The following is a 24,016-nucleotide window of genomic DNA, read 5'->3' as shown; positions in this document are numbered from 1 at the left end:
GATACAAAAACTGTTGAGCTCCCCCCCCCCCATCTCCAAAAATAAATTGAAGTTTGTGAGCTATTCTTTTAGGATATTCGCCCCAAAAACCCAACACTTCCGGGTTGCCATATGCCCGGGTTTCCCCAGACGCCATTTCCAACAGGCGAATCCTGGTTATGTGCAAGAGATTCTGGATGTATGACAGCCCTAATCTATGTGGAAGGGTTTTTGTTTTTTTAATGTAGATGATCACATGGTTATGTGAACCCCCACCTGCAGTTTGCAACAATTTCATCCAGAAACAGGTTTGACCATCTCATTGAAAACCAGGCCACAAAGAAACTGGCCTACTTTACATATGCATGTGAAGGGCTTTGAACACGGTATCATTTAATTGCTATTAATAACCAAAAATGGAATTTCCATGTTCAAAGCTGATTTCTCTGATTATTTGATGCTAGAGACAAAATACGGGAGAAGCTAGCTGAGAGGTTCCTGAGAGGTACCCAGATGGCCTCTGAGACTGGCTTTCCACTAAGACAGCTCTCATACTGTTATGTGGCAACTTAACTGAAAGTTTTTAATTTGGCTGCTAGTTGCTCCAGAATGCCTTTCTTTCAATCCTTAAAGTATAGGTCCTTTTAGTTCATCATCTTTTTATTAGGAGAAGCTTCAACTCAAAATATTGAGTTTTTGATGGAAAATAACCTCTTCACATTTTTGAATGAAAAAGCAATGTCCTTTTACATTAGCAAGAGAAGCCAGAAAGTCTATGAATCATCCAGCTAAATTCTTCCATAGAGACAGACACAATAATTCTGACATTAGTACATCATGTAAGACACACATATTTCTCTTTATAAACAATGGACTTTTTTTTCAAAATTAAAAAAAACAAACCGGGAACGTGCAAGGATTCAAAATACTATGTTTTCCAGGATGTAGTGGCATGGAAAGTCTGGCAATCAATCAAGAAATTATTCAGTACAAGGGTCAGAGTAAGCTTGAATAATTCTGCATCCTAGACATTGGAGGAACTGTGAGGGCAGCACAATCCAGCCTGAGGGTAGACATTTCTGAACACTCTGGCTAGTAAGGAGAAATTTTCAATGTGTTTAAGAACTGGCCACACATATTATTTTGCAAACTGACACAGAAGTGTGTAGTAAACTAAACTTAATATTGGGAAAAGGGAAAGATGCGAGAAACAAAAACTTACAGAATAGTTCACTTCTGGATCAAACGGCCATCTCAGGGTCAAGATACACAGGGCACTAAAGTGATCTTTGAATCCTGTAGCATAGCACCAAGAGGACTGAGCAATGTGATTCCCCCTGCCCCTCCAATATTTGGACTGGGTCTCAGGCTCAGCTCACAAGACAATATCCACTTCACAACTCTTCTTCCAGATTAGCTGCCCCGAACCAGAGTTTTCTGTCCCACATGCTCATAGCAGGAATAGTGTAATACTACACTATAAACTGCATTCCAATGAGTTTAGTACATGTGTTAATAACATTTGTTCTCATTACTACATTCTGGATTGTCCACTGGGTTCCAGATGCAATTTGAGAAAACTCACTCTCTCATTCCAATTCAGGATGAACATCACTTGCCCTATTTAATGTTGTGGGCTGTGCTTTATAAAGCAGGACTGGACCCCATGCAATTGTTCTACAACCAGCAACAGTAATGTTTGTTTCCGAAATTAGGATGTTAAATAGTGAAGCTTTAAGGACACACCATGAGACATGATATCATAGCCTAAAAATGCAATCCAAACAACCAGTCTGCTCAGCTTTACAAACAGCAAATTTGAATGTCCTGGCAAACTGTGAAGGAGTGATTTACAAAACAGTAGGTAATAGCTGGATCTTTCTCCAGGAGCAACATGCCAGTATTTGAGAAGCACATACATGACTTCATCCTGGGCCTAGTTTTTTGTACCTTTAACAAAACCTCAAATAATTATTACAGACTTTCCACTGTGCACCAAGAGGCTCGTCTCAAAGTGATTAGAGATTTGGTTGCAGACCACACAGAAAGCAAGTTGTTTGTTAGTTAACATTTTCTTCCTTGCTCTTGCCTTTGGCAATGCTCCTATCATGCCTTCCAGGGCTTATGATCTGTCACAAGGCCACACAGCCTCTCAGAATAGGAAGCCCACTAGAGTCGATGATCACACATTAAGGGCAATGCCATAAACCTCATTTTAAACAAAAGTTCAAATAAATAACTGGAGAGAACTCAAATTGCTTCCACAAGCCACCAAGAGCCTTTGCTCTGAAACCTGATAACTAGTTAACATTTCTTTCTATCAGCATGACTTTCCCTTCCCCTTCTTCGAAAGGAGTACCAGCTAACTGAGTAGGGTCCATTATGAACTGGCTACAAAGCTTCATGAAGCTCCCAATACTTACAGTGAAAAACCTCGAAATCTCTGGGGCAAGTCTTTCTGTTTTCACCTTCCATACCAAGGGAACAGGAGAGTTCAGTATGAATGCCAATGGCCTCTGGTGAATATGAATTGAAGAAATTGGATTCAAATGTAAGGTGACCTGTAAAAAAACACAAATACACACCAACCAATTAAAATGTGGCCATTATTTGATAAATATTCCAAAAATAATTAATATTTAGGATTTATATAGTGCTTCTTTAAGATTTCAAGTGCTTTGTGTACATTTTCTCAGTAATTTGCTTTCGTAGATTTTCACAGGTACAGGAATGCAGGTTTTGGTGTCTTCGGGTGTCTTCCCGTGTAAGAGTCGGGGTGTCTGTGCGACGTTTCGACGAGGTCTCACTCGTCATCTTCAGGCTGGTGCTTTCGGCTTCTTGTTACTGGAACAGAGCAGAGTCTGGTGTTTGAGTTCCTATAAATACTGTTGAGGGGTGTGGTGTATAGCCTCCAACGTTCTGGGCAGAGAGGAAGTTCCTAGATTAGTGTGCCTTTTCTTCTTTTGTTCCTTAATTACTTGAGGGATATCTTGGGTGATTTCATGAGTGATATTCTGAATACCACTGGGTGGGTCATTAAGTGTAGATTAGTTGCTAAAGCTTTCGTGTCTTGACCTCTTGAGCTTGTGAAGAGTTTTTCTGAGAAGATGGCTGTGCTGCATTTAGTTGTGCTCTGGCTTGGCTTCGTGTATATTCGCACAAAACCACAGCTCGCCCCTATACACGAAGCCAAGCCAGAGCACAACTAAATGCAGCACAGCCATCTTCTCAGAAAAACTCTTCACAAGCTCAAGAGGTCAAGACACGAAAGCTTTAGCAACTAATCTACACTTAATGACCCACCCAGTGGTATTCAGAATATCACTCATGAAATCACCCAAGATATCCCTCAAGTAATTAAGGAACAAAAGAAGAAAAGGCACACTAATCTAGGAACTTCCTCTCTGCCCAGAACGTTGGAGGCTATACACCACACCCCTCAACAGTATTTATAGGAACTCAAACACCAGACTCTGCTCTGTTCCAGTAACAAGAAGCCGAAAGCACCAGCCTGAAGATGACGAGTGAGACCTCGTCGAAACGTCGCACAGACACCCCGACTCTTACACGGGAAGACACCCGAAGACACCAAAACCTGCATTTCTCAGTAATCTGTATACATAGATAAGTTGATAAGATGACGACGATGACGATTTCTTATGTTACAGATGGGACTGAGGAAAAGGAATGTGCTTAGGCCCACCTGCTCAGCTCACGACTGATGTGAAATTTGAAATAGTAATGTCCTAGGTACTGCCAGGGCTGGGGTGAGGGGTTAGTAGTACTGTACATCTGCGGAGCCATCTCAAGAAATTTTGCTATCTGTGGCAGAGCAAAAAAATTTCATGCACACAAACTCAAAGTAGGCACACAGGACTCAAATCTGGTCACGTTATTTTGGCACCTGAAACACACAACCCCACAAGTTCCTCTCCACCTCCCTGGCAGTAAAGCAACAGTGTCTGTTGCTAATAACAACCAACACAACAACAACTATCTATTATTATTAGCAGCAATTTGCTGCCCTTATAAGAAAACCCAAAATCAGCAGCCTAAGATGCCCACCTTGCTCTGTTTGATGGTATGACCAGCCATGGGCATCTGCTGGGCAGGGGACCAAGTGCCAACTCCCAGAGCCCCCTAACTTCGCTCCTCCTCGTTACTGTTGCTGCCTGCAACCACCTTCTCCAAAGAAGTGAGCAGCGGTTAGGGTTGCTGTTCAAAGTTTTTGAGCTTTGGGGGGGGGACATCTCCCCCCAAAAAACACACATTTGGGGGCTTTTCTTGGATCTCAAAACCTGGATGTATGGCAGCCCTGGCAGTGACAGAAGCAAGGGGATGGAGAAGCACCCTCTGCTTGCCTGGCCCTCTCCCTGTGGTTGGTTTGAGCCCAGAAGGACTGGCGAAGAAACAGTTGCAAGAGCAGTGAGGAGAGTGGTTGGGAGAGGAATCAACTCTAGACTTCTTCACACGTTACACTGAACACAGGTGCAACTGTTTGCATAAAAGAGCGTAGTGTACACTCACTGATTTGTGCAGCTCAACTATTGAGTACACCGCTTGTATACTCTTTAAACGTAACGTGTGAACACCCTTACCACTCACAGATGTGGGTAGAGTTGTGGCAGAGGCATGCTTAAGGCCACCTACTGAGTTCAGAACTGAGGTGGAATTTGAGCCCTAACTTCCAAGTTCACAGTTTTGCATTCCTGAGCCTAATCCTCATAAATGGCAGGGAAGCTAGGAAACCTACTTCTGACTGGGAGGACCGAACCCTCAGCAGAGTGCCCACTTTCTCTTCAAATAACCCAGTCTGCACAGCAATTCTAAAGCCACTGACAATTCAATACTACATTCCCTGATGCCCACAGAGTAAGTGCAGTCACAATGTCATTATTAGCTGTTCTGCTCTGCTGGGAAAAGCCACCAAGGGTTCCTGGCTCCACGGAGCTCAGTTGCCATATGGTCCCCATGATTTCTAAATTTGCTGTTAACACACTTCTGTGGGCAGGTTTGGAGATTTTGGATGAATGGGCCCTGGGCAACCCACAGAGGCACAAGCCTTGTGAGCCCTTGTGAGGAAAAGGCAGGAGCGATTCTCCGTTGCAAAGTCTGGAGTGTGCGCTAGACAGCCTTTAGGGAAGGAGTCTTGGAGAAGTCTAGCAAGCTCGGGATGAGGTCTGCTAATGAAAACAATTCCAGGAAAGAGATGAGATATTTTGGATCTTGTGACAGTGTTCGGGGAAACTTAGAAAGACACCTGCTCAGAAGTAAATAATACTTCAGTTTAACCATTATCCTAAAACCTCTTCCTTCATTGTAAGTGGGCAATCATAGTTTTCTGGCTTGAACTTATCAATGTTTGGAATACTGGGCATATTTTTCCAAATTCTCTTCCCCCACCCCACAACGTACTAACATATTTCCTTCAAGAGCTGTATAAACAAGATAATCTAACTTCCTTCTCACTTCTCTTAAAAAATCAAGCACACACCAGGTGACAGTGGCCATGAAAAAGAGGAAAATTGAGCAACCTGAAGGTACAGGAAGTGTCTGCGATTCCACTGGGAATGACATTTGGGATGAAAGGTTATACCACCAGTTAGTGCAGAGGTAGCCAATATGGTAACTTCCAGATGTTTGAGACTCTAACTACCAGCCCCAGACAGCAAGAGAAATGGTCAGGGACGATGGGAGTTGTGGTCCATTTGGAGGGAACCACGTTAGCTAGCCTTGGTTTAATGCTATGTGAACAAGCCTAGCCTCCTTTCAGGGTCACACACTTCCTCTCCTCCTCCCTTATCTCTGCCACCCACTGTTGTAGCAAAGTCATGGCGGCACAGGCACTCTTCAGGACTCTCTTCTGACACTGCTTCCTTCTGAGAAAGGAAACTGAGAGAGAAGATGGCCTCAAGTCTGGGACTGCCAGCATTGCCACTGCTAATGTACTGGCAAAGCAATTCACAAAGGCAGGCTGGGGAAGAAGCCGGAGACTTCCCTGCCTCAGGCGGCACAGTGACTTAGGCCAGCTATCATGCAATCCATCGCCTGTATTCTGAAGATGCACCAATCAGGAAAACATCAATAATATGTGCTTACAAAACAATCAAAACCCACATGCACCATCATTCAAAGGATGATACAAGTAGTTTTGGTTAAGATGGAAATGGAAGTTTCAGAAAACACTCGTTTCCTCTTTTCCACTATAGATATAGCAGTCAATAAGAAAGAGAAAGGCCTAGTTATGAGAGAATGTTATAGAGTTCACTGAAAGCATTTTGTAGCTAATACATCCAGCGCATGAAAAATGGGCATGATCAAGTGAATAATCTTTCAATATATGCTTTGCATGCCTCTGCAGTTATTAAGACTCTTTCGAAAGAGCGTTGCAGACACATACAATATCAAGGAGGTAAAGACAGCTGCAAACTTTCAGTTTCCCTGGAGATACTAGTTTTTATGGAAGGCTGAGGATCACCACAGCAACCAAACTACAAAAACAGACCAATGGGCTCGTGCCCCATTATTCTGGCAAAGTAATTTGTATTATAGGAACAGTCTGGGGGCACAGATATTGAAAATGATCAAAGAAAAAAGCACTGTTGAAGTATAATTTGGTTTTGCTGACTTTAAGGCCTCAAATCACACGCTTACGAAGACCGTTATGAAAGTTAATGCTCAAGGTTTTGTAATGCTGAACTAACCACTGTAGTGTGAAGGGATCCAGATTAATTTTCAGCACATTTTTTTCCAAAACAACCATTACAAATTTGTGCTAATAAACCAGGGCAAAAATATATCAAGTTACAGTACCCAGATTGAGGCAGCTGTTCAGAAAAGCATTAAGAGAGAAAATGGACTTTCAAGATGAATGCAGTTTTTTTTGCTTTGTAGCTTCAGATCACAAAACTACTATAGCACTATATGTCTTGAAAATATAAGCATTTTATAAATTTAAGTAGCTGTTCGGGTGCCAAACAGAAAGTTAATCAATTGCAATGTTTCTGGGAAAGTCTCTAAAACTACCTTCCCCGGCATAGTACCCTCCAGATGTTTTAAACTACAATTCCCATCAGCCCTAGCAAATGGTCAGGGATGATGGGAGTTGTGATAAAAATTAATAAATCTGAAGGGCATATTCATAAAGTCTGCCACACTTCTTCAGCGCTTTTCAAACCCTGCCTCTTCACACTTTGGCAACAGTTTCACCAATGCCACCTCCTTTGTCACAAGTTTGCTACGCCACAACTCATAATAAAACATACATACTGCCAACATATCACTTCTATATTCATAAGCCCCATGCCATTCTCCATGACCCTCTCTTTCCTTTTCAATTTGTAACTTGAGAGTTGGGAGGAAACTGGTTGTCAGGGGGTGGCTTTGGTCCTAGCTTCTCCAACTACTGACTTTTAATTTAGCTATACATTAGATTTTTCACAATGGTTGCTCTTAATAAGTTATTTATTCAATTCTTCTTTTTATTGTTGTTTGTTCAGTCACACATTTTTGCCCTCATAACCTGCAAGTGTACTATTTTATACTGGACAGAGGCTGCTGAAAGGTGAACAATTAAAAAAAATTAAATGGGCAACAACCATAGCATGGTTTTATCTTCTCAAGTGTGAAAGATGCAACAACAGTAGTTTATATGGATCTGCTTCACAGGTTCTCTATGCTGCCAACTGATTGAAAAACAAAACTGATGGTGCATGTAGCCAACCAGAAGCTTCAAATGGGAGCAGAAAGGTTGGCTTTGCCTAGAATGGCTAGGGAGAGAGAGTACGTGCAGGAGGTCTCCTGCACCTTTAATAGTTGTGGTCCCTCTTCTTCAACTGATTACTATTTTTCTTTTCCTATAAACCCATAGACTCCCACAAAATCCCAGTTTGGAAACAGCTAAAAGGATGGTTGTGTTCGCCCTAGCTGTTGGAAGAATTTCCTTCCAAGCAATTTCAAGAAGCCTAGAAGGGAGACAGGAAAGAAGACAGGCTATGGAGGAAAGGGTTAGCAGCACCTTCCAAACATTAGGCCAGTGGCATCAACTGCCAACCCTTACTACCCTAAATTCTTCTGTTTACAGAACTTACATAATATCCTGAATTCATGTCTGCATTATATAATGTGTCACAAATAATTCTGGTTCCATTCATTTAGATCAGGCTTTCCCCAACTTGGGCTTCCAAGCTGTTTTTGGACTACAACTCCCATTATCCCTAGGTAGCAGGACCAGTGGTTGGGGTGATGGGAACTGTAGTCCAAAAACAGTTGGGGACCCAAGTTTGGGAAACCCTGATTTAGATCTAGATGGTGATGGTAGATTAACAGCATTCAATACTTATAATCTGCTCTGGGATCGGGTTACATTTTTGTTGCTGTAGAGCTTCAGGTTACGGTTTAAAAAAAAATATTTAGTAGAATCTGAAACCACCAGAGTTATGGTATGTCAATGAAGTATCTGTGCACTTTCTTCTAAATCCCATTATTCTCTGATGATTCTTTCAGACACACAAAATACCCCAAAGCCAAACAAAAGGACTCATAAACGTACATGTCCCTGCCCACGCTGTTCATCTTTCCAGCACATGTAACCTCCCCCAAACCAGTCATGGAATGGCAAAGTGAACTGCTAACAATACTTTAGCCTTGAAAGAATTATAGAAAAAAGTATCTTTCAGTATAGCAAGAAACACATTGTACCACGATGTGAATGCAATTTCCATATGTGGAAAGAATAGCATTTGCATTTAACTTTAAACAGATGGTTTACTGAAAGAAGAAACCCACATTTTGACAAGTGCCTATTGGATAGACAAATTGTACCATGGCAAATTGAAGACGCAAAAGATAGGATAATTATTTCCCCACAATAATTGAAAAAAGAGAGATGCATTTCACACAAACATTACTAGCGCCTCACGGAGGCAAGGCTGTAAGAGTCCCTTTCCAAGGAGGTCAGTGCAAAATCAACATCAAGAAAAGTGGGGGGGGGGATATGAGAGAGACCAAAGGCAGGTGTGCAATCAAGATCCAAAAGACAGCAATCAGAAAGTTTGTGCCAACACCTGCCAACCTTAAGTTAGTGCCAAAGCCCCAGTGCCTCAGCAGAGCCCATAATACATGTCCTGGGGGCCCCTTAAAATATATTTCTCCAGCTTCCCATGCCAAGAAGTGCTGAGACTCAGCTGCCCTTTTAATTTTCCAAACTCAAATCAGCCCTCCATCAGGGACACTGTGAAAAATTAAGAGGGTCTAAACCACTGAGCCTCTTGAGCTTGCCGATCAAAAGGTCGGTGTTCGAATCCCCACGATGGGGTGAGCTCCCGTTGCTCAGTCCCACCTCCTGCCAACCTAGCAGTTTGAAAGGACACCAAAAAGTATGAGTAGACAAACAGGTACCGCTCCGGTGGAAAGGTAAGCGGCATTTCCGTGCGCTGCTCTGGTTTCAGTGTTCTGCTGCGCCAGAAGCGGCTAGTCATGCTGGCCACATGACCTGGAAAACCTGTCTACGGACAAACGCCTGTAAAGCGAGATGAGCGCCGCAACCCCAGAGTAGTCTGGGGCTAGACTTAACTGTCAGGGGTCCTTTACCTTTTTAAGACCCATCTACCTGGCAGTGCTTAGAGCACTGTTGCTGTTACTGCATATTTCCACTAACAGAGATGGGTGACCATCAGGGGGCACTATGCCAAAGGCCCCCTAAAACCTGGAGGAGGCCTTGCAAGGGAAAGGGGAGGATCCTGCCAGGCTACTGTTGGCTCCCCCCATCATTTGGTCTGGCAGAGCTGATAAGTTACAGTATTCCACTCTGGCCATTAGATGAGTGGTGCTGCAGGACAGCAAGAATCCCTATGCATGAGAACTGTCCCAGTGCTGCAGGGAGTAAGGAGTACAGTGGTACCTCGGGTTAAGTACTTAATTTGTTCCGGAGGTCCGTACTTAACCTGAAACTGTTCTTAACCTGAAGCACCACTTTAGCTAATGGGGCCTTCTGCTGCCGCCGTGCCACCGAAGAACAATTTCTGTTCTCATCCTGAAGCAAAGTTCTTAACCTGAAGCACTATTTCTGGGTTAGCGGAGTCTGTAACCTGAAGCGTATGTAACCTGAAGCATATGTAACCCGAGGTACCACTGTATAGGCATCAGTCATAATGAATACAAGTAGCTATCTGAACACCACTTATCAATTCTTTTTGGATACAACCGCCAACTTGCCCAAAATCATGGGCCAACCTGTGTTTGTATACAATCCCATCATCTTAAAAGTGGATTCCCTCAACCATTTTAAGCTGCTGAGACACAGCTAGAGCCAAGGTGTTGTGTTTCCTCTTCTGGGTGCAAGAGGAAAAGGATGTGATGTGTTCATGATGGAGCGGTCCGCAACCATGTGATCCCTTCTGCGCACACCCACGTCCCAATTTAGCCAGCTATTGAAAAGACTACAAAACTGGTACGAGGAGAAATTGCTATATATTCAGCAGGAGGAAGGAAACAATAAAACCTGACCCCCTCAAACTACAGCTTAGCATCCCCAAACATACCTGCATGACTGGAACCCAAAAAATTTTATGATCTGATTTCATATCTTTGGATGTCCATATCTAAGAACATACAATGTTGACGTGCTTTGCAGTTAACGTGGCTGCCAGTGGGCAGCCATGCCTACTGCAATATGGGGCAATCATGACAGGTTGGGGGAGGTGCAAAGAAATGAGTCCTGGAGAGCTGATGTTCTAACCATCAGCTGGGATCAGCTGCACTAGAGAGCTCTCTTTTGGGGCTGGAGGAAGTGGCTTGGATTCAAAGCACTATCTCTAGCATTTAATTATTTTCAAAAGAAGTGGTTTGCATTTAAAGGGCTTTGAATCCAAACTAATTTCTCTGCAGAGGGGGAAATGCTGCTGTTTTAGGAGCATTCCCCACTACGCAGAGACTTCAAAGGTGCTCCCTTGTAACTGACAGTCAGCTGATTAGGAACCTCTTTGAAGGTGTGCTCCTAGTGTCATTCAGTGGTGCCCTCGGATTCCTTGTGAGCAACCTCATTTGCATTTTGATAAGTGTCAGTCCCCTGGCATTATTATGACATCAGGTGACTGAGAGGTCGGTAGATTGGGATTTGGCCCATGGGGGAGATTAGGATCTGGCCTGTCAGCCAGCTCTAGCTCCCTACCCATGATCTAGACAGCTTGGCAAAGGCTACTCTAGAACAGGGTTTCCCAAACTTAGGTCTCCAGCTGTTTTTGGACTACAGTTCCCATCACCCCTAACCACTGGTCCTGCTAGCTAGGGATGATGGGAGTTGTAGTCCAAGAACAACTGGAAGACCCAAGTTTGGGAAAGCCTTCTCTAGAATATGCATTCAGTTGAGAGAGGGGTGGGATGGCCAACTCTTTTCGGCATCATAATTGAGAATGAGCTCTAAAATGTACTTGGTATTCTCCCAGTGGTACGTTATGGGAAAAGACTGGCAATTGTGGCCTTTTAGAAGGAGGTGGTTTGCCATTCATGACTGCCATTCTCATTCTGGAAGCCCTGGAAGCGTCCAACAAATGTCTAAGTTCCCAGGATCATTCTTTGGAAACTACTTTCCTAAACAATTTACATCCCACTTTGCTGCCACATTTTGAGTGAACCATCAATCAAAGTTTTTGTGTGTTTTTTAGGCTTTTGTTTTAAATTAAAATTTGGAAATGTTTTAGGGCTCCTATAAAGTAAGGAAGCTAAAGGAACTGGCAGAAACATAGACCTGCTAAGTCCTAATTTTGCCGCACAATATTGCCAATCGCTTTAGCCCTCAGCTGCTTTCCAATTTCAAGCACCTGCTCTGCAAAAACTACCAGAGATCTGCCAAATTATACAGTATCTTCACGCAGCCTTTTACATTGGGCACACTAATCCGGTCTGGTATAAAAAGCATGCAAAAAGTAATAATGAAAAAGCCAAAGCCTAAGGAAAGTCACATTATTTATTTGGCCCTGTGCATAGTTAAAGATGCATACAATTAACATACTTGGCATAATTGCATCTCTTTCCAAACCTAATTATTTTAGAGAACTTCTCTTTGTAACTGAGAGAAAGGAGTGGGGAAATGAGAGACGAAATGGAGAAAATGGTAGAATAGGAGGCCTAGCAGAAACAGAGCAAAAGTGAGGGGGCAGAAATAAGTACCATAACATGAGGATAAAGAGTAAAAATTGTGCTATTATCTGCTCTGAGCACTGGGGCTGCTAGCCTGGCCTTCCACAGCCATTGCCTACATTTTTCTTTGCTTTTGACTGCAACACTGAGGATAAGAAATTAGCTTTTTAAAAACTCTGACATCTCAGTTCCCTGACATTCCAGCTCCTCAGCAGATACTATGCTTGCAGATTTACAGAAAACACACAGTCCTGCAGCAGTTCTAGCTTTGGGTTAATGGTTACCAGCTTTTTAGTATAACCTGAGCAAATCTAGAAGCATGCATAGTAAGTAAGACTGCAGCCTTAGTCCAGCTTCATCCAGCTGCCCTTTATAATCATGGGGTTTTTAAACTGAACAAACTCTACATATATATATGAGGCCAGGAGTTGAAGCTGAGACTACCAAATCCATTGCTTCTGAGCCTTAATACAGATATGGATTTGGAAAAGCAAAACAAGATCTCCTGCAAAATCTTTTGGTTTACAAAATGAGCATATAAAACCCCTAACAATCTGTGTGTCTCGGCTCACCACAGTGCACAGAGGTCAAGAGGATTTTTGCACAATCAAAAGCATCCTTGGGAGTCAGGGGCTGCCTCTTTCACATTTTAAAAAAAGAACCCATTAGCTTCTTTTAATTCTATTTAAAGTCACAAGGCCAACTTTTGCCAGCTACCCCACAGAGATCAAGAGGCTATTCTCTCAAAAGCTACAGCATGAGGCCTGGCCATCTCATATTTTTTTTGCAAAACTTTTTTTACCACAAAACAGCCCTAGCAGTGGACATTCCAGAACAGAAAGGTGGGGGTAAGTTATTTAAATAAATAAGACTGCACCATTCTCTCAAATAATTGGCAATTAAACTTCAACAAAGATGATACTGACATGAAATCACACTAAGCATCCATGACAAGGAAGATGTAGATCTTTCTAGGTGCTATTAGATTTAGGTTGCAGCCCTATGCACACTTACTTGCGGGTAAGCCTCATTGAACGCAATGGGACTTCCTTCCTGTGTATAGGTTTGCACTGTAGAGACCTTCAATCCTATGCGCGAATTCAGCAGTAGTACCTCCTAAGACAGGGGTGGGAAACCTATTCCTCTCCAGATATTGAGGGACTACAACCTGCATCAGGTCCAGCCAGCATGGCCAATGGTGAGGAATGATGGGAGTTCTAGTCCAGCAGCACCCAGAGGATTGCAGGTTCCCTGTTCCCAGGTTATCAGGTCATTAAAAATCGTACCGGCCACAGAATGACACCATTAATAGGAATTATGAGAGTTCAGAAGCTTTCAACATGCTATACCCAGTGACTGTGTGCCAGAACTTGCAAGGTACCTGGTGCTTTCTGAACATAAAAAGTTGATACATCTGGAGCTTCTAGACCTGGCAGTCATGTTGTTTATGTGGGGGAAAGGATCTCTCCTTAAGCTGTCTTACAGTTAGATTTGTTGAGACAGAAATACAGGATTCTTTACTCGGAAAACAGAAGCATCTCTGTGAACAGGTATGTTTTTAGAGACAAAAATTCAGACAGTGCTGCCCATTAAGAAATTGTGTAAACACGGCAAGGGAGTTTGTTCCATTTGCTAGTGCAGTTTCCAGTGGTGGCTAAGGGGATGTTATCGTTCTGATAAAGCCAGCTTTCCAATGGCATATCCGAGCCAATTCAGCTTTCCATCCTCTTCGTGCCATGTACGTTACAGGCTAGACACGTAACAAAGTGGGGATAGACACTTATGGGGCCTGCAATGAGAAGTGACTGTCCAGGAAAGAGATCCTGGGATCACAACGGATAGCTCAAAGACAATGTTGACCCAGTGAGCACCAGTAAAGGGTGTGTTCCATGTTAGGCGTAATTAGAAAAGGAAAGGAAAGCAAAACTGCCAATATCACACCACTGCTTTACAAATCTATGATGTGTGATCATACTTGAGTTCAGTTTTGGGCACCACAACTCAGAAAGGAGATTGTAGAGCTGGAGAAGGTCCAGAGAAACTGGCAACCAAACTGATCAAGGAACTGGGTCAACTACCTTAAGAGGAAGTTTATAACATTTGGGGCTTTTATAATTTAAGAGAAAAGGGATGAATGCGAGGAGAATGACCGGGGTGTATAAAAGTATGCACAGAAAGTGGACAGAGAGAAGTTTTTCTCCATCTCTCATAATACTAGAACTTGGAGCAACCCAATTAATTTAAATGTTGGAATAGGCAGGTCACAAGACAGAAAGTAACTTTTTTCACACAGTACAAACTATGCAATTCACTAAAATTCATGGCTGGTGGAATGCATGGCTGCCAACCTGAATGGCCTGAAAAGGGATTTAGACATGAAGGATAAGCCTCCAGTGTTAAAGGCAGTATGTCTCTGAATGCCCATTGCTGGGGAGTACAAGTGGAAATACTACTGTTAAGTCCCTTTCCTGGTTAACCATAGTGAGAACAGGGTGCTAGACTAGAAACGCTCTGTCACAAGAGACTAGGACCCTGCGGGACTTGACATCTTTCCGCAGGGCCTGCAAGACAGAGCTGTTCCACCAGGCCTTTGGCCAGGGCACAGCCTGACTCCCTCCCTCAGCAATCTTCGCGGAGCTCTGGCCCAATGGTTGCCATCAATTTGATTTGAACTGATTTTATAATGAACTGATTTTCGAATGCTGTATTATTTTACTGTTGTTAGCCGCTCTGAGCCCAGCTTTGACTGGGGAGGGCAGGATATAAATAAATTATTATTATTATTATTATTATTATTATTATAGAAAGGCATTTGCTCTGATCCGGCTCAGCTCTTCCTATATTCAATCAGACTTAGGGAAGTTCGTGTAGCTTTGCAATCTCACTCCATTACAAAGTGTGAAATGCTGAATAATTTAAAGGTTACTTTAACTAATACCCCTTGACAGGCCACTTAATAAAGAGCAATTTTTGTCTTGGGTTAATTGCAAAATAGTGTTTTTAAGTGACAGTCCCATGGAAGAATATCTGCATTTCTGAAACCCCGAAGGTCAAGTCAGTCAACAGATTATGCATTTCTCCAGCTGTGTATGAAAGAGGTAGATCGTTTTACAGGTGTGTGTTTCAGAAAAAGAAAAACCTCAGTCAAATGCAGGAAATGTCCAATTTAAAATGAAACGCTATGCTGCTAAAATAAAGTTCTCTCTCTCTCTCTCTCTCTCTCTCTCTCTCTCTCTCTCTCTCTCTCAGAGCCAGTATGAAAAAGAAGTACTGGTATATGAGTCATAGGGAACTTGAAAACATTGGAGCTTTAAGAGACTGGGGCCTAGTAAGGGTGTCTATATTTAAGTATTACAGAATGGAAAAAAATGTGGTGTGTATGTTAGAGTAAAAGCCTTGTGCTGCATTGCAGCATTTCTACTGATTCTCTCTCACTTTGGGCTTATCCACATTACTGTTTGCCCCACAGCTTTCCTCTGGGATAACCTGTGGTTTAGCACTGGATTGGAGCAAACGGCAATCAGGTTTTCAGCGGATTGCTGTTTGTTCCGATTTATACTAAAGAGCGAGTTTTCCCTGGGGAAAGCAGCAAAACCGCTTGGACTAATGCCTAGAAAGTATGGGACAAGTGGAAAACCACTCAGACAAGTGGAAGTGTGGATGAGCCCTTTATTGTGGAACTCAAGCTTGGGTTATTTGGAGCTATAATTTCAAAGCATTTCTAGTTGCTCTTTGTAACAGCAAACCAGTTGCTCTTTGTAACAGCAAACCATTGGCACTTGCAAGTGTGAGACTGCAGTTGGCACACAGTTTCTGCTTGCCACTCCCCCTTCCAACACATGCAAAGGGTGGAGATAATCAGAAGTTTCCGATTGTAGTTGACAGTCCACACATCTAAGCACAGCAAATATGGTTTCATCTAATCAAGAGTTTGCCTGCAAACAAGCATCCCAATCCATAGCCATGGTTTGGAATGCTGTTTTTGCAGGCAAACTTTGGTTTAAGCAGTGGTATACCGTAGTTGCCAGTGAGTAGAAGCTTCTGGTTTCTTCCCCCTTGCACACAAAGGAAGGAGAGAAGTGAGCACACTGCTTGTAAAGTCAGCAACTGCTTGTAACCATGTTTTGCTTGTGCTCAAACACTTTCCTTTCTCCCTTAGGAGGAGATCATAGGCTTCCATTCTTAGTTTGTTTAAGTAGCAGTTTTCGGTTTTTATTCTGCCTTGATATATTGGCTTGCTAACTAACTGGGTTTTGTACAAACCAGAGTTCCCCTAGTTTGGCCAAAGTGGGAAATAGGAATGGAAGCTTTAAATCTTCTCCCTTTGTGCCCAAGCTTCACACGGGCAGCAAGAAACCATGGTTTGTTGTTTCGGTCTGAATTAGGCCAAAGTGTTATTTCACAGCACCCTATCATGACTAGACCTCTAATTAACTATTAGTAAATGAATTATCGTAGCGTCTAACATCACTGTGCTTCTCCGGGTTTCACTATATTCTTGTGCATCTTTCAGGTTCAACTTATCTCCTACTTTTGACCAGATCTTAATGTTAGTTCCAAGCTTTATGAAGCAAATCAGTATATGCAAAACAATTTTTTAAAAAATCTCTTTGGGCTTGTGTATGATCCCATACTCCTCTCTAGCATTTTCTTTAAAATATACATGATTCGTATGCAATTTCTACTGCAGAGAGAGAGAGAGAGAGAGAGAGAGAGAGAGAGAGAGAGAAACCCAGCTGGGGTTCACTCTGCATGAAAATAATTGGTTATTATCTCTTTTTGAGTAAACTATGATTAGCTCCATGTTTCTGTTGGACATGAAGCTCTAAACAAATAGTCTTTTGGCCCCCATACAACTTCCTCTGAAAATTCTGGTTGGTAAATATGAAAGAGTTTTCAAATTAAATGACCAGTAATTTTCTGAACAGTCTTAGAAAACAACCCAGAAGAGACTTCAGTCCAGAGTAAATAAGATGCAGATGCCACATTAAACAAGACATAATTTTCTGTGTAGGTAGGAATACTGCAACTTACTCAATGGATAAAAGGGGCTATAGATGGTTGTTTCTTCAATATATAGATGTTGCCAAAAAACACTGTGAACTAATCAAGGCAATTAACTGTCTGACATCATTAACTGAATCACAGGACTAGCTGTTGCTGTCCTGATAACAGCAAAAAACTTAGCTGCAATTCTGAATGAGATCAGACAATATTTCCTAATTACTGCATGAGTGAAATAAGCTGTAACACTTTGAAATTAGCTGGATACATGTATGATGACAAGTGCTACAGGATAGGTTTCAACATGCTGCTTCAACTACGATGTTTAGATACTGGAAATGAGTTTTGCCTCCTGGAATTTGGGTTTATTCTTCTTTCTTTTCGATGTTATAACTGATCTGTAGGGTGGCAGTGATTCCATAGTTTCATTAGTATCCTGGATCTCCCCATCACAACATACCATGAATGCAAATCTCTTTCAAAAAGCGTATTTTCATAGTTTTGCAATTCAATTCCTACCTCAAAAGAGGAAAATATGTATGTTTTTATTCTGTTTTTCTTTGTGTATCTGCCTAGAAGCTCTGCCCTTTTTCTTATTTTCCCATCTTTAGAAGCTATACATCTTTAGAGGAATCTTTAGAAGCGTTCCTATCATTTAGAAGCATTGGGAAATCATATTCACACTTCAAAGATTGTCTGTGTCATTCAACAATATAAAGCTGAAATATTGAGCTAAGGACAACAACACAGCAGCAGAGCAGACTTTGCATGCAAAAGGTCGCCAGGTCATAGAATCTTAGAACTGTAGAGCTGGAAGAGACTGTTAGGGTCATCTAGTCCAACCCCCTGCAATGCAGGAATCTCGGCTAAAGCAGGGGCAAGGTAGGTGTTGAGTAGTTCCGCCTTTTCTCTGTCACCCAAGAGCATTTCTTCTTCTTCTTCCCCAGGCAGAGGACCTACCACTTGTTTGTTCGATCTCTTATTTTGGACATAGCTGAATAAATATTTTTTATTATTTTTAACCTCTCTTGCAAGCCCAAGCTGATTCTGAGCTTTACCCAAGCTGACTTTCCCCCTGCAACTGTTGGCTACTTGTATATGCTGTGGTACCTCGGGTTACATATGCTTCAGGTTATGGACTCCGCTAATCCAGAAATAGTGCTTCAGGTTAAGAACTTTGCTTCAGGATGAGAACAGAAATCATGCTCTGACAGTGCGGCAGCAGCAGGAGGCCCCATTAGCTAAAGTGGTGCTTCAGGTTAAGAAAAGTTTCAGGTTAAGAACGGACCTCCAGAACGAATTAAGTACTTAACCCGAGGTACCACTGTACTCCTCCTTTGCGATTTCCTCTTTCTTCCATTTCTTTCATATGCCCTTAACTCTCAGCTCATCTGCATGCTCCTTATGCAGCCACACTGGTTTCCTTAGATGCCTCCTACTTTTCTTTCTTGTTGGTATTGTCTGCATTTGGGCCTTCAATATTTCTCCTTTTAGAAACTCCCATCCTTCTTGGACTCCCTTCTCATTGAGTATTTCTGACCACAGGATCACACCCAGTAGCTCCTTCAGTTTTTCGAAACTGGTCATTCCCTAGCTTCTCTAATTAAAATGATCTCAGGAAATGTGCTAGAAAAGACCCTTGTCTGGCTAGCTGCCATTAGCCAAAAGGAGACAATAGTATGCAAAAATGAACCAAAGTTCCAACAGTATTAGCTGTCTTCTCAAGTTCATATATGCAATATATGGATTTTAGATGGTAGAAAATTTGTCTGTATAGGAGTTTTTGAAATAAGCACCTGCTACCTGCTTCACCAGAAATATCAAGGATCAATTCTGTTGTTGGCTTTTTACATCCTGTTTGAAGGGATACATTAAGCATTGTCATGCTGGGGATGATCACAATTCTAGGTAATTCAGCTGCCAACGTTTGAACAGTTTCCATATGTATAAGCACATAATTTTCTTTAAGACTGCCCATAAGAGATTAATATTTTTGTTATCCTTTTCTCCTTTTGATAATAGGCTGTCTGCTTGAAGCTCCAGGCAGTTGAATTTGCTTTTTACTGATTCAAGTTTTCTGTCTGCAATTAAGGAAGATTTAGAAACACATCCTTATGAAAAGAACGAAGAAACCTTTAAATCTTTAAGCAGCTCAGTGGTAAATTTTATTTATTTTCCTGGGTGTCAATCTCCACAGTATCACACTGCTTTCCCAAGCATTAAGCAGCTACTGAAAAGTTAAGTGTTATTAGAAATTCCTTACACCTGCCGAGAAAAGGAGGTCAGTAAATCTGAGACTTTAGGCAAGCGGATTGAATCAATACATTCCCGGGCAACATTTCGAACGTGTAAGAGGATTAACGTGGTGAAGTGGTTAAGAGCGGTAGTCACGTAATCTGGGGAACTGGGTTCGTGTCTCCGCTCCTCCACATGCAGCTGCTGGATGACCTTGGGCCAGTCACACTTCTGTGAAGTCTCTCAGCCCCACTCACCTCACAGAGTGTTTGTTGTGGGGGAGGAAGGGAAAGGAGATTGTTAGCCGCTTTGAGACTCCTTAAAGGGGGTGAAAGGCGGGATATCAAATCCAAACTCTTCTTCTTCTTCTAACTGTTCAAGATTTTTTAAGAAGGCTCACGAACTAGGCATAATGTAAACTATCAATATTCTTCCTACAGAAATAGTGAAGGACTTACTGTTGTGAGACCCAACTCCAGTCTAGTTGGGTGGGTAAGGCAAAGTGAGGTAGTGAGAAACTAAGGCCCAGAGAAGAAAGTCGAAAATGATATCTGTGGCCACCAGTAAAAGTAGGGTCCCCAAATTGCTCAGACCAGTGGGCAGGCTAGATCTTCAAACTTCTATATAGCAGGGATGAGGAAACACCTAGATGTTGTTGGACACCTAGTCACTGTGGCTGTGCTCTATCTCCAGAGGCAGAGGCAATATGCCTCTGAGTACTAGTTGCTGGAAATCACAGGTGGGAAGAGTGCTGTTGTACCCAGGTACGCCTTGTGAGCATCTCATGGGCATCTTGGCATCACATGTTTTGGACTGGGACATTTATAGTATATTCTCCCTCCACAGCTCAGTTTCCTGTTCATGAGAATCCCAGAAGACGCTCCATTTCCCCTTCAGCCAAAACCCACTCAACAACCACAACCTATTAAGGTATTAAGTTATATCTAACCATCTGGAGAATGGGCAATCAGAGGGGTTATACCCAGGTTGGAACCGCTGAAAGCAATACAGGCAGAGAAGTGATGGTGGAAAACACATCCTTAACTTGCCAGCTTTCCCTCTCAGATGCAAGAGAAAGGGTGCCTCTAAAACCAACAGAGGCACTACCATATGGGTTCCTATACAGGAAGAAGTGCCTTAATTCTACCTATTCGCATCCCTGAGATCTCAACAGTCTTTTTAAAAAAATACGTATACAGTAGTACCTCATTTCGAACGTAATCCGTTCCGGAAGACCATTCGAGTTCCGAAACATTCGAAAACCGAAAACTCAAAACGGAAGCCTCAAAATGGAAATTTCAATATGGAAGCTGCGTTTCCAGTTCAACTTCTGAGGCGCATTCGAAAACCAAAGCATTTATGGTGTTTGAGTTCCAAAGCATTCATCAACGGAGATGTTCGAAAACCAAGGCACCACTGTATATACTGTCTATCTCTGTAGGCTACCTTTCTGTGTACAATTCATCCAAGGTGGCTTACATAACAAGGTGGAGCATAACACATAACTTAAGTTCAACACAACATCTACAAGATACACAAATACAAAATAAGTCAACACCAGCCCCAAAGTTACTAAACCAGAAGCAGTAGCAGTAATAATAATAATAATAATAATAATAATAATAATAATAATAATACATATTCTGAAAACATGCCCAATTACTTGGGGAGTAAATCATACTAAATTCAATGGGCTTTGCTTCTGAGCAGACATGTATCTAATTACACAGCTGACAAGTCTAAGAAATATTTTAAATCTTGATAACCAAAAAACAAAACAAAAACCACTTTTATTCCTCCTACAAATTGTATCATTTTTTTCAGCACAGCTGCAAAACTAAGGAAATCAGGTGGAAAAGGCAGTGCTTTAAAATATTTAGCTGGAAAGCCATGCATATGAAGCTGCCTTATACGGAGTCAGAGCCAATGGTCCATCAATACTGCCTATGATTGGCAGGGGCTCTCTGGGGTTTGAGACAGGGGACATTCACAGTCCTACCTGGAAAAGCCAGGGCTGGATTTCCATAGAGTAGATATTATAACCTGCGTCTCAGCACCCAGCAAACGTTTTTGACGCAACTGTGCAAATACTTCAGCTATACATTGCATGGGCAAAAATCATTTCCATTAATTTTATCACGACCTCTCTGCTTGCAACATATCATCATCATCATCACCACCATCATCGATGCCCCCAAGTGGTTACATTTGACAGACTTCTGTTTTCCGCATATTCGGAGAGAGTGTCAAAATAACGTTACCACAACATGTTGTATATTTATGAGAACGAGGATAACGGCGGAAGAATGTTTAATGCATGAGGCCTATGAGGGATTTGTTGCAAGAAGGCATTTGCACTCCCTCTCAGCATGTAAAGGCATATGTAATTTAGCAGAACCTGTAATGTGACAAGTTTAAGGAACAAACAAAGCACACACTTCTAACAAGACAACTGGTGAAATGGATTTTCAAATAAGAGCGTCCTCACCATGCTCCCGAGATCACCAGGTGCATGTGCGAGCTTGTTTGCCACCACTTTACATGTTAGCAGGGTATACAAAGAAAAAACAGAATGGAAAATACTGTTCATGTGCCAAGATCTTGGACGCACTGAACAGTCAACTTATAAATCTCTGCCTTTTCTAAACAGAATGCCAGGCAGCAGGAAACAACTCAAGGGATGAAGCATCTCTGTGCTCAAAACAAGGTGATGGAGGCTGTGGTTTTCCCTGAATGAAACCTGGGCACTAAGCCTCAGTTCTTTACAATGAGGGTGAAGATAACCTTTGCTCTGCTTTGTTTTCAGCCTTGTATCCTAGAAGCAAAGAATTCTGATCTAGCTCAATTGTTTACAGCCTTCTGATTTCCACTGTCGCCAGCCAGCCTTTTCCTAGTTTCCTGTTCATTTTCTCAGCAGCCATCCCTAAAGACTACAACAGCCCCACTTTTAGAAGGATACGGGAAATAAAGCAGAGATTGCGGATGTGGAATGTGCTATGCCGGAGTACACAAGAGGCCACTAAACAACACTCTTAAAAAACAAAACAAAATAGATTTGGAAAACACTTCTGGAAAAGCCCACTTAGGTGAGTTACTACAAAGCAAGGCAGCTGCTTTATCCTCGATATCAACCTGTGAATTTATAGTTGAATATTCATAGATTGTCTGCTCCAAAGAGAGTGAAATTAAATGGGAGACTCTTTACGGGCTGTAGATTTGCTTGAAAATTAAAAGGTTTTGGAAAGGGGTGAGAGTGGCCACATTTGCATCTAATACTAAGCCAAACATTGCATGCAGAAGATCTCAAATACAATTTCAGGCATCTCTGGGTAGGGTGGGGAAGAACTCCTGCCTGAAACCCTGGAGAGCCACTGCCAGTCAGTGTAGATAATACTGAACTAGGTGGACTAGTGGTCTGGGTGAACTAGGTGGACGTGGGTGGCGCTGTGGTCTAAACCCCTGAGCCTCTTGGGCTTGCCAACCGGAAGGTCAGCCATTCAAATCCCCGCAATGCCGCAATGGAGTGAGCTCCCATTGCTCTGTCCCAGCTCCTGCCAATTTGAAAGCATGCTAGTGCAAGTAGATAAATAGGTACAGCTGCGGTGGGAAGGTAAACAGTGTTTCTGTGCACTCTGGTTTTCGTCACGGTGTCCTGTTGCGCCAGAACCAGTTTAGATATGCTGGCCACATGATCTGGAAAGCTGTCTGTGGATAAACACTGGCTCCCTCGGCCTGAAAGCAAGATGAGCCCCGCAACCCCATAATTACCTTTGACTGAAATTAACTGTCCAGGGGTCCTTTACCTTACCTAGTGGTCTGATTCAGTATATGGCATTTTCCTATGTTCCTCTGCTGTTCTCTCCCTCTCTCTCATCCCCCATCCTTTCAGTATCCTCTTAACATGAGTGTCACTGCATTACCCAAGGATCCTCTGGAGCACAGTCTAACACAGAGATGGGTGTGCTTAAGGTGACCCAGCATGATAGAGGTGTACAAAATTATGCAATGATTGTGGCCTTGGTGTTTTTCAGTATGAGAATACTTGAGAGACACTATTCTGATCAGAAATTAGTAGCATGTATGGGACCTTCCCGTGGGACGCGGGTGGCGCTGTGGGCTAAAGCCTCAGCGCCTAGGGCTTGCCGATCGAAAGGTCGGCGGTTCGAATCCCCGCGGCGGGGTGCGCTCCCGCTGCTCGGTCCCAGCGCCTGCCCACCTAGCAGTTCGAAAGCACCCCCGGGGGCAAGTAGATAAATAGGTACCGCTTACCAGCGGGAAGGTAAACGGCGTTCCGTGTGCGGCTCTGGCTCGCCAGAGCAGCGTTGTCACGCTGGCCACGTGACCCGGAAGTGTCTTCGGACAGCGCTGGCCCCCGGCCAATAGATGTGAGATGGGCGCACAAACCCCAGAGTCTGTCAAGACTGGCCCGACACGGGCAGGGGTACCTTTACCTTTACCTTTATGGGACCTTCTGGTTACCGATCAAAATGATGGTAGGCAAGCTTTTGCAAAAAAAAGTCAGACTACAATTTGGATTGCTTTTCATTTCTTCCATTTGTTTATTGCTAAAATTCATATCCACTGTCTCAGCTCACAGAGACCTATGTTGTGGCATACAAATGTACCATACCAAACCCAAGGATTTATTTTTTTATTATTA

At 42.6% G+C, this 24,016-nt stretch overlaps 1 protein-coding gene and 1 long non-coding RNA gene across 2 annotated transcripts in view; one reads left to right on the top strand and one right to left on the bottom strand.

Annotated features, from left to right (window-relative positions):
- Positions 1–24,016, top strand: part of LOC309535187 — a 130,697-nt gene that overhangs the window by 36,025 nt on the left and 70,656 nt on the right. The gene's annotated exons all lie outside the window — the stretch shown is intronic.
- TGFBR3 (transforming growth factor beta receptor 3) overlaps positions 1–24,016 on the bottom strand; it is a 138,417-nt gene that overhangs the window by 56,647 nt on the left and 57,754 nt on the right. The window contains exon 4 of the mRNA XM_082227839.1: positions 2,403–2,540. Coding sequence (XP_082083965.1) covers positions 2,403–2,540 — 138 coding nt within the window. The remainder of the gene's footprint in view (positions 1–2,402; positions 2,541–24,016) is intronic.

Source organism: Podarcis vaucheri (assembly GCF_965113315.1).
Source record: "Podarcis vaucheri genome assembly, chromosome: 6".
NCBI lineage: Eukaryota > Metazoa > Chordata > Lepidosauria > Squamata > Lacertidae > Podarcis > Podarcis vaucheri.
Note: the sequence above shows the minus strand (reverse complement) of the source record. Positions and strands in the feature narration are given on the sequence as shown.